This window comes from Nannochloropsis gaditana, assembly GCF_000240725.1.
Source record: "Nannochloropsis gaditana CCMP526 unplaced genomic scaffold scaffold789, whole genome shotgun sequence".
In the NCBI taxonomy this organism is placed as follows: domain Eukaryota; class Eustigmatophyceae; order Eustigmatales; family Monodopsidaceae; genus Microchloropsis; species Microchloropsis gaditana.
Genome location: NW_005803164.1, coordinates 1936 through 13029, shown reverse-complemented (window position 1 = coordinate 13029; position 11094 = coordinate 1936). Strand labels below are relative to the sequence as shown.

At 56.7% G+C, this 11094-nt stretch overlaps 2 protein-coding genes across 2 annotated transcripts; one reads left to right on the top strand and one right to left on the bottom strand.

Moving 5' to 3' along the window:
• Nucleotides 1-5575: 5575 nt before the first annotated feature.
• On the bottom strand, nt 5576-7556 carry NGA_2095200 (exportin 6; the record flags this gene model as incomplete). The annotated part of the gene is made up of 1 exon (XM_005853665.1): nt 5576-7556. A coding segment is annotated over exon 1 (1848 nt), but the record flags the coding sequence as incomplete, so codon positions are not given.
• Nucleotides 7557-8912: 1356 nt separating this feature from the next.
• NGA_2025700 (uncharacterized protein) lies at nt 8913-10007 on the top strand (the record flags this gene model as incomplete). Its single annotated transcript, XM_005853664.1, has 1 exon — nt 8913-10007. A coding segment is annotated over one exon (1024 nt), but the record flags the coding sequence as incomplete, so codon positions are not given.
• Between the last annotated feature and the right edge of the window lie 1087 nt (nt 10008-11094).

The window sequence follows — 11094 nt, the reverse complement described above, 5'->3', positions numbered from 1 at the left end:
GGACCGGGAGGGTAATCTCGCCTGCCTCGCTTCCCCACCCACCCAGCCCGAGGAGACTCTGCCCGCCCCTCCCACCCTTCTTCCTGTGTTGCCGCGTTTTAGGTCAGCATGTGCATCTAACTCGGCGTTGACTTCCTCTCATTGCTCACCTGCGCGAAAAAAATCGCAGCTTGACAGGTTGTGCCCCTGGACAAGGTCGCGTTTGCTTCTTTCATCACGTTTGGCAACCAGGGAAAAGGCACTCAGTAGTATCCTTCCATTTACCGAGTGGGACCCTCTCGCACAAGGCACTGGGATACGATGCTCCTCCTCTTCGAGACTCCCGCAGGATATGCTCTTTTCAAAGTATTGAAAGAGTCCAAGCTTCAAGATGTGGAGAATCTGTGGAAGGAATTTGAGGATCCCGAGAAAGCCTCCTCAATGTAGGTGAATGATAATTTTTGGGTTGGACATTTTGATGACGTGGGCCATTTTTTCTTAAAGTGTGTAAATCATCCTGAAACTGTCAGATTAATTATAACGTTTTTCCCGCTCGGCACCTCCGATGCATACCCCTTCAACTTTTCTCTTCACGTCGATATGTCTTCCTCCCTCCCCCTCCCCCCGCCACGGCCAATCCGATTACAGTGTAAAGCTTAAGGCCTTCCGTCCTTTCGATGGCACTGCTGAAGCTGTTGCGGCCGCCTCGGACATTATAGAGAGCAATTTGGGGAAAGAACTGAAGAAATTTTTAAAAAAGAGCATAAAGGACAAGGAAATGTCAGAGCAGCTGGCCGTCGCAGATCATAAGCTGGGCGGACTGATCAAAGACAAACTAGGGCTGAACATCGCTACCGGAGAGATAGCGTCTGAGCTATTCAGGGGCGTTCGCACGCAGCTAGACTCCCTTTTGACCGGCCTCTCCGACTCGAACTTGAAGCAAATGCAGCTAGGGCTCTCTCACTCCCTGTCCCGCTACAAGCTCAAGTTCTCTGCGGACAAGGTGGACACGATGATCGTGCAAGCGATTGGCCTCTTGGATGAGCTCGACAAGGAGATAAATACGTACGCCATGCGTGTCCGGGAATGGTACGGGTGGCACTTTCCTGAATTGGTCAAGATTGTCAATGATAACGTGCAGGTGAGAAGGCAAGAGTGAACCAACTGTTCCTTTAATGGACAGAGGAGTGTGTGTATGATTAAAGATGTGTATGATTTGGCGCGTGCAGATACGCGGGTTTATACCTGAGGCTGTGGGTATCTTGCGATGCTTTCCATAGCACCGCAGCTGCGAAAGCTTATAACGCGCCCTCCCCCTCCCTTCACGCAGTACGCAAAGCTTGTTGTCCGCGTAGGGATGCGCACTGGCTTCAAGAACCAGGATTTGTCGGACATTTTGGGGGACGACGCCGTCGAGCAGAGCGTGAAGGAATCCGCAGAAATTAGCATGGGTCAGGAAATTTCCGAGAACGACTTGGCCTCCATCCGCTCTCTCGCTCAAGAAGTGGTGGACCTGGCCGCCTACCGGATCAATTTATTCGAATATTTGAAAAATCGAATGCACGCCATCGCCCCCAACCTGACCATCATGGTGGGGGAGTTGGTCGGGGCCCGCCTAATCGCGCACGCCGGTTCCCTCTTGAACCTGGCCAAACACCCGGCATCCACCATCCAGATTCTGGGGGCAGAGAAGGCGCTTTTTCGAGCCCTCAAGACGAAGCACGACACCCCCAAGTACGGCCTCATTTACCACGCCTCGTTGATCGGCCAGGCTCAGCCCAAGCACAAGGGTAAGATATCACGGGTGCTGGCTGCCAAGACGGCGCTCGCGATCCGGGTGGACGCCATGGGGGACGAGACCGACACGAGCATGGGCGAGGAGGCGCGGAGCAAGGTCGAGTTCAGGCTCCGGCAATTGGAGGGAGGCCACAAGACGAGTTTGACCGGAGGCATGCGGGGCAGCAGCAGTGGGAACGGGGGCCCGGCGAAGTACGACAAGAAAGCGGCCTTGGGCGAAGGAGAGGGGGACGGGTACAATGAGGCCTCCGATATGGTCGGGGTCACGACGGAGGTAGGAAGTGCGGAGAAGAAGAAGAAGAAGAAGGAGAAGGAGAAGAGAAAGCGTGAATCGGAGGGGGCCGGAGCGGAGGAGGGAGGGATGGGAGCAAGCAACGGTCAGGCTTTGGAAATTGAGGAGGAGACGCCCTCGAAAAAGAAGAAGAAGAAGAGCAAGACAGAGGCATCGACAGGGGCAGAGGAGGAGGAAGAAGAGAGCCCCAAGAAGAAGAAAAAGAAGGACAAGAAGAAGGAGAAGTAGCCTCGGAAGTCAGAAGAAGATCAGGGAACGTACTGCCGACGACAGAAGCAGAGAGCCTAGCAGGCCAATGCTTCTAGGTGTGATGATGGCAGGATTGATCAGATCTTGCGGCAACGTGTCTTTCGGCCTTTGCTCCCTGTGTTGTATAAAAGAAAAGGATGAAAAGCGACCCAGACGGACTAAAAAAACGGAACAAGGACTCATTATTTAGAACAGCAAGGCCATTGCTTTATCTTTATATTTCACGACTTCTCCACCCCATCCATTGCCACCTCGGCCTTCCTGGATCAGTATATGAAGGGAATCATCACCCAGGTCTTCTTCTTGTAGTTCACAAAGTCTTCCCCGTATTTCTCGAGGCTCTTGTCTTTCTTTATCATGTTGGGCACGAACGTGATAAGGATGAAGGAGGCCAAGATAGCCCAGGCCACTTTGCTCTTGGTCAGCAAGGCGTAGGCCATGTAGATTAACGTCTCCCCCAGATAATTGGGGTTGCGGACCCAGGAGAACAACCCGGAAGTGATCAAGCCCCGTCCACGGTATGTCAGCGTGTGTGCCTTTTGTGAATCCGAGGCGAAGTGAAGAAAGACGCCGTATCCCCACAGGAGGATCGCGGCGCACATCTCCCAGTTTTCCAGGTACGGATCACGGCGGTACTTGCACAACATATAGGGACCCACCCAGTACAAATCCACGTAGACGAAGATGGTGAGGAAGAAGGGGAAAGAGACTTTTTCGTCGAAGTTTTTGTCCCGAAAGGTCATGTGTTTGGTCAACCAGCACCAACAGTAGACGGAATGGAGCATCAGATACATGAGGGCCGGCTGGGTGAAGTTGTCGAAGAAGTACATGAACGACAGGACGACGGGGAACTGTGGCGCAGAGCGGACAAAATCAGTCAAAGGAGCATTCACACTGACTTGAATATTACAAATGGTTTCCAAAAAGTCATAGATTGGACTTTTCTTTGCTATACGTGCATTGACAGAGAGGAAGAAGGCGCCAGCCTGTGCCTCCACGTACCGTCAAAAATTTATGCCAATTAATTGCATGGGCTGCAGAGGAGCAGCCAAGAAGGCTCAGAGGTGGTGGTAACGCTTTCTCTTCGGCTTTCGTGTGGGAGCGAACCATTTTGGCCAGTATTGCCTGTTTTTCGAATGTCACGGTGTGTGGAAGCTCCTGTCAAAGGGGGTGCGTCAGGCAACCCTTCTATGATACCGACTCCGAAAAACAAAAAAATGCTGCCAGCACCCTGGCTTTGCATCACCATCTCAAAGCACAGAGCTATGCTTGAAATGGTCCAAACGACAGGGTTCCGTCTCAGTGGAGGGTTGCAGTCAAAAGTGACCGGGGCACTGACTCACCGGGTGCAACTTGTGTCGCTGCACGCGAAAAAGAACAAGCGCCTCTCTTCATACGTTCCAGGGGGGTATTTATTGGGGATTACTTTAAGTCTGGGGGCGGAAAAGTAACCAGTGCCTCCCTCATATTAGACATCGGGAAGAGATGTGGAGACAAAATCTACTCATAGCTTCTTGGTGCTCTCTATTCACACATTCTTTACGTAAATTTACAAGCATACATTCGGGCAGTTCGAAGGGTACAATTCCTGCCGCAGACTTTCCGAAGTCACCCTACCGCTCCTTGCTGTACCATCTGAGCATAACGTACATCGCTCAAGAATGCAGCCATGTGCTTCTTGAAGCTTGGGCCGTCTTGTATGTCCCTGGGAATGGATGCCAGCAAGGACCCGCGCTGCTCATTGGTCAACCCTTCCATTTTCATCAAGGCCTCAGGGAAGAGCTTGTCGAACGTCCAAGTCACGCCATCGACCCCTTCGCTGACTCCATTGCATGCAACAGCCACAGTTATTTCCCGTAGCAAGCCCAACAGCTCGTCTCGAAGCGAAGGGTGGGCCCGGTTGAACAGAAGATGGAGTATGGTCATGGCGTAGGGCAGACGCATCGTGCTTTGGAAATGTTCGAGATTAAACAACGCTATGTCCCCATCCAGCCGCTCCAGAAGCTCGATTGTCAGTCGGGTTGTATCAGGCGATAGAGATGTATCCTGCAAAGACTCGTACATGACGAGAAGGAAGCGTTCAAAGGTAGACTCCATGTCTCGGGAGACAAACGCTTTCCTCCTGGATCCCCCCCCGGCGCTGGCGATCCCGGCATTGACATGAGTGGCACCGTTTGTCTTCAAGTACGTTGAATCGGACACGAACTCCCTCCAGTGGTCCGAGAGAAGGGAGCCCGCCAGCTGCAGGAAGAGGGGCAAGAGGTCAGCAGGCGCTGAGCGCACTAAGGGCAGTAGGCGATCAAGGGCCAGGCGACTGAGCTCCCCAACGGTGCCCGTGGGAAAGGACGACCGCTCTAGCGAAAGCTGCCGCAACAAGCGAAGGAGAGATGCAAGCAGGAAGATCGAGGCGGGGGAAAGGGTGGGAGACGGAGTGCTTGGAGGCCGGGCGTCCTGGGAGGCGTGTCCGGGTGCCGCCCCGAGGCCCGTGGACCAGTCCAGGTGGACGAAGAGACGCACAGCTTCCGCCAAGAGGGGGCCGACATCCTTGCCGAGGCACGTCTGCAGTGCGGCCAGGAGCTCCAAGACGGCGCGGGCGGCGAGGGCGGCACTGTGGAAGGCTGTCTCGGGACACCCGGGTGCCTGCCCGGCCTGGGACAGGGATGACGCCTTCGACGGCGATCCGCAGGTGCAGAGGTGATCCAGGCAATTTCTCAGGCACGGGAGAAGCGACGCAAGTCCTGGAAGCAAGGCCGCATGGAGAAAAGCCTTGATGCGCTTGGGCGACTGTGTGTACAGGACGCAGATCCCTCGCAAAATCCGGGTCGCTTTTCCGAGGTGCCTCATGGCGTCGAGCGAGTCCCCGACGCGCTGGCCCGGGGAGGTTTCCAGTTGAGTTTGTGCTTCTGGTAGGGCGTTGACCCAGGGCGCCAAGAAAGCGGAGTACGCGGCCATGAGGTTCTGCCCCTCCGTGGGGTCCAGGCGGGGCCCGTCGGTGGGGAGGTAGAGGAGGGAGACCGACTGCAGGTAGACTTCTTGGACCGAGAGGGGATGGGCGGGCGCCAGACGATCGGCATCTTCTATCCACTGGTTGACCGACGGGTAGGAGCGAAGCTGCCGGGCTGGGATGTGGCGTGCGAGGGCCAAGACCACAGAGGCAGCTTCGCGAGCAACGGCCTCCCTGGCGGGCCAGGCTGGGTGCTTGAAAGAAAGAGAGGCCGACGGAGGAGGCTCTAAAATTCCGTTAACAACGCTTAGAATCTCGTCCACCACGTGCTCCAACGCAGGAAGAGGTGTGGAGGGTGTGGCAGGCGGTGCCGCGGGCATCAAGCCCCGAGTCAGGTGAAAGAGGGCGCGAAATGTTGCTCGATGGAGCCGCGCAAAGGCGGGAGAGCGGGTATTGCCCTCCTCCTGATTCATGCACTGGGCCATGGCGAGAACGAGCCGAAGGAAGCGCCAAAAGGGGTCGGTAGGGCAAACAGAGGCGACAACTCCGGCCAAGGACAGGAGGGTGCACGCATCCGCCTGCGCGTGGTCATAGGGCTCCTTATCAGTTAGAGCCCCCCAAACCGTCTCAAGGCGCGACCCCACGAGGCCTGCAAGGTCCTGGGAGCAGCCGGGGAGGCGGGCGAAGGATTGGAGTAAGAGCACCCCTTCGTCCACCACCTCTTGCCGCTCGCTCTTCTCCTCCCCCAGACAGGCGCCCTCTCCCTCGACCCCTGCATCCCGCGCGAGGCCACCGTCCTCCCAGGAGCCCAGCGGCATCCACTCCTCGCCATCAACCATCTTTTCCATCCCGTGCACCTCATGCACACGCACCCTGTCCTCCTCTTCGTCCTCAAGTTGAGCCATGGCATGGGCATTACTGGAGAACAAGAGTTTCGAAAGCAGCTCGATCCCCACGCTGGACAAGAGGGGCAGGCTTCCCGGAAGGGTGGCCAGCCCCGCCTCCGACTCAGTCAGGTGCTCTAATAGAGTTGTCCAGGGGAGGAAAGCGCGGCGAAGGAGACGGGCGTCAGGGAGTTGCCGGAACGTGAAAGTGGCGAGTAGGGTGCAGAAGTCTGCAAATGGGAAGGTGGGGAGGAGGAGGATCCGACCCAAGTGTTGCTCCAAAAAGACGCACAGGAACTCCAGGAAACCCAGCAGGAGCTCTTCATCTGCCCCTTCTACACCTCCATCGTCGTCCCCCCCATTGGCTTTGGTCAAGGCGCAGACGCTGTCCAGCACCACGCACATCTGAGTGGCCACCTGCAACACAAAGGCCTCTAAATGCGGGGGCAGGCACCGCTTGTTCAAAAGCTCCGTCATCACTCCTACCGCAGCCACACCGCACGGTTGCATGTCGGGCCCATGTCCTGGACGGACGGCGTCGAGCACCAGGTCAAAGACACTGGCGCAGAGACCGGGAGTCAAGCACGATGCCATAGATGGCCACTCCACCAGAGTGCCCAGACACCGCAAGGCAGCCGTGGCCAGCACCGCTTGCTGGACAGCGTTTTCGGATCGAGCGGAAGGCTTGTGTGCGTGCGCCAGAAGAGAGGTGAGCATTTCGACGACTGCAGGAAGTTCTCGTGCGAACAAACTTTGCAGTTCTGCTATCCGAGACGACGGCAAGGCCAAGTCCTCCCGCAGGAATTCAGAACTGCACATACACAAAAGCCCCAGGCCAGTGGGATAGGTCAAAGGGGAACTAGAGAGCGCAATGATATCGCTCATGAAGGTGGGGTACGCCTGCGGCCATCCCTCTACCTGCTTCCCTATATTTATCAGTACTTGCTGCAATTTGTTGGTCACGAATGGTTCTAGATGAGCATGTCCCGGTCTCTTTAACATCAAGAGCTCCAAAATGAAAATGCGTAGTTGCTCGCGGGTGTTTGAGTTCAGCCTGTGCCATTTTCGCGTCACTGCGTCGTCTAAAACGGTGGCTGCAAACCACTGTAAATAAGGACTGGACGAGGACTCAAGGTAATGCCGTGCTTCATCCATGGCTTCAGGCTTATCTTTAATGCCCTGAAGCTCCCTTTCGATGTCCCTCTGGAGGGCGGGATTCCCGTTGCAGCCATTGAAAAACGTGTGCAGCAAACCCTCCAAACCCTCCAGCCCGCCCATCCCAGACACCGCGTGCCCTGGCCGGCAAGGACGGAGGCGGGATCAGGTGAAGGCCTGACGGGGGACTTTTTTTAAGCAGATGAGGCTGTCGATTTCTGTATGACAGTAACTGCAAGTCGTACAGTATTCCTGTGAACGGTGGAAGAATTGAGTGACCAAAACGTTTACAGGAATACCTGGGAGGTCGGGGAGTGGAGTGTTCCTCCTCTTAGCGACAGAGCGCCCGGTGATCATCATACAGCGCCAGCAAGGCCAAGAAGCCATGCCTGCGGGAGAAGTTGTCAAGATACAATAGAAGAGCGTGTGCAACTTCGTTCAGACTCTGAATTAGCGTAGGCAATGTTGTCCGCTGTGTTCGCTGTAACGCTTGCACTCGCTAGCATCCCTTTGATGCCTTCCCCCAAAACCCGCATGATACGACAGGGTGTGTATCGTCCTACCGACCTTCGAGTCAGCTCTTTAATGCAGCGGAGCGATTGATTAGCAGGCTGCGGTGCCCCCTCCCTTCGCTTTTGGGGTACATGTACACGGGGAGGGTGCGTCGTACAGATAAACTATCCCATCCGCTTCAGCTCCTCCTCTTGCTCATGTTGCAATTCTCGGCCGCTCAACGTATATGCCCGGCAGCGGGTGCACAAGCGACGTCAACCTTCGTTTCATTTTCGAAGACTAGACCTGAAAACTGTCTGCAGAGACCTCGCGCTTCTCTGCCCCGCAAGCAAGCCCTTCCATTGTCCGTCACACCCGTCACTTCCCCTGTCCCCGAGAACGAGACGTCGAGCTGGCTACTTGACCATGTGGAGGCCTGTCTCAAAGGGCCTTGTAGGTTATCCGACTCGCGGGGGAGTGCCCCGGCCCATCATGTCGTGATCGCCGTCTCGGGAGGCGCTGATTCCATGGCGCTGCTCCATCTTCTGACCCGTATTCGCAAGCGATGGGAGCCCCCCTTGAAGCTGACGGTGGCACACTTCAACCACGGACTGCGCCCAGAGGCCGTAAAGGAAGAAGCGTTCGTCCTAGACGCGGCGGCGAGGCTGGGGGTCCCCGTTCACACGGCAAGCTGGCAAGAAGAGGAGCGGTCCAAGAGTGCGGGCGTTCAGGCGCGCGCGCGGGAATGGCGGCGACAGGAATGCGAGCGGCTGCTCCAGGAAGAGAGAATTAGTGGACGGTGGCAAAGGGGGAAGGGAAAGGAGGGTGGGGCGGTGGGCGAGCGAGAGGAGAGGGGGGATGGGAGCGAAAAGGAAGGGGCTCAGGGCGTCATCGCCACGGCTCACCACGCGGACGACTCTCTGGAGACATGGGTCCTGAAGCTGCTGCGCGGCGCGCACATCAGCCACCTACGGGGCATGGAGCCTCGGGCAGGCCCATACGTCAAGCCGCTGTTGCACCTTCCCAAGACCCGCCTGGTTCGGTTTCTAGAAAAAGAAGGTCTGGCATGGGAGGAAGATGCCTCCAACCAGACGGAGAAGTACAAGCGGAACAAGGTGCGCCTCCGGTTGTTGCCTTTGATGGCAGAGCTGGCGGGGGGGGAGGAGGCGCTGAAGGCACGCATGGAAGAGATGGCGGAGCAGAGCCGGGGCTTGGAGGACTGGGTGGTCCGGGCGGCGAGGGAGTGGGAGGCGCGTCACAGCGCCATGGCCCCTCTTGACGTGGTGGATGCAGGAATCGAGCTCTGGTTGGGCCCTCCTGTCCGCTCTCCCCTCCCCTCTGCCCTGTCTTCTTCCTCGCCCCCCGGGTCGTCGTCCGCTCAGGCGTTATCAGCGCCCTCCTTTCCTTCGCCGGTGTCTCCCTTTTCGGCCTCCGAGCCGCTCTGGGCCCCACTGCCGCGCTTGCTTCAAGAAGAGCTGCTGCATCGCCTTGCCGCCAGGGCAAGTAATGGTGCAGTCAGCCTCTCCTACGCTCAGATACGTCGCGCCATGGAGCAGCTTCAAAGGGACGAAGACGAGGCCCAGGGGGGACACAAAAAGAAGCTGCAGTGGCGATTGGAGATGGGGAATGGATGGTTGTTGGTCCGACAAGGGCAAGTGCTTCGGTTGGTTCAAGAGCAAGCCCATAGGAACCCCAAGGGGATCTGGCAGCCGGAAAACTTTCCAGTCTCGCTGCCGGATGCGGGCGTGGAGTGCTTGCTCCCCACAGGGTGGCAAATTTCGGCCTCACGCCTGTCGGCATCTCCCTCTTCTTCCTCGTCCACCGCCCCGGGGTGGAGCATGGTCCTTCCTCACGTTCCCACAGGGGCCCGGCTCCGGCTCCGGCATCGTCAAGAAGGCGATCGATTTCATCCACCGTGGCGACAGAGCCCTGTAAAGCTCAAGGATTTCCTGAGGGCCCAGAATGTTCCTTTGCATCGGCGGGATGAGGTGATGCTTGTTGTGCTGCTCTCAAACGGTCCTCTGGGCGTCAAGGAGGAGGTAATCGGCTTGCACCCGCTGGGTTGTGTAGCGGCACCATCTTTGGATTCGCAAGCAACAAATTCAGCATTGGAACCCTTAGCTATACGATTGATGAAAGCGTAGCGAGGGTTGGGCTTGTACAGACGTGTTCAAAACCATGTGATTGTAATTTAAAAAGGTAAAATGCCTGTCGGACGGAGACACGAACATGGCTTGTCTTTTCTTCTTCCTGTTCATACCACGGACTGAGTGGTTTTACCGAGCCAAAGACTGTCCAAGCGCGCTGCTAGCTATGCTTGCCTGAAGCATTTACAGTCGATGACCATTGCCCGTGTGGCTTCGTGTTCTTACGTGGTCAAGCAAGTGCTGAGCTCTGTTCCTTCTCGCCCCTTTGTTGGAAGGATGGCCTCCTGGCCACGATCATCGGCGACCCGCTTGGCCTCTGCTGCTTGGACGCTCATTGCATCTCACGTTTTCAACTCCCCTTTTCAAGGATGGACAATTTTAACTCCTTCTTTCAAACTTTGTCGCGTGGACGCGCTGGCAACGAAAAATCGTCGGGGGGAGGGGAGACTTCGGGCGCAACGCAGGCACCTGCTCCATTGCAGGGGCTAAGTGCCGCGGTCACCACCACTACCATCACTCGAAGCTCCTCCCAAAGCAAGGCCGGGCCACTGCCGTCATCATCCCTGTCAAGTGCCTCGAGTTCTTCATCCTCAGCGGCCGCTGCCAGAAGTGGAGATGACGAAGGTGCTTCGGGTATTGTAGCAGGCATGGAAGTGAACACCCCGTCATTCACTTTCTCCACTCCCCAGGACGGGTTGCCGCATCCGCAGTGCACTCCTATAGCCTTCTACAATTCTGAAGCTCCCTATGGGAGCGGTCGGCTAATCGCAGTCTCCGATGCGTACATATGTTACGCCATCAAGGACGGCCACATCCGAGGGATCAATCGGCAGACGGTGCAGCGCACTTTACTCAAGGGTCATAAGAAACCCATCATTGACATGGCATTCGCGAGCCGGTCTACGTGTATGCTCGGGTCTTTGGGTGGAGACGGCTCTTTTTACCTGTGGACAATCACGGAATCGGCCGCAGACAAAAGCTTGACGTCGGTGCCCCTTTTGGCCGTAACAGGAGTGGATCTGCAGCGGGTCGTCTGGCATCCCAAGCAAGTACACATGCTAGCCGTGGTGGCTCCCAAGGGAGAAATTGCCTTGATCAACACCCAAAAGCTTATTCAGCAGAGAGGGGGCCGGGTCGGAGATCCCGCCAAAGTAG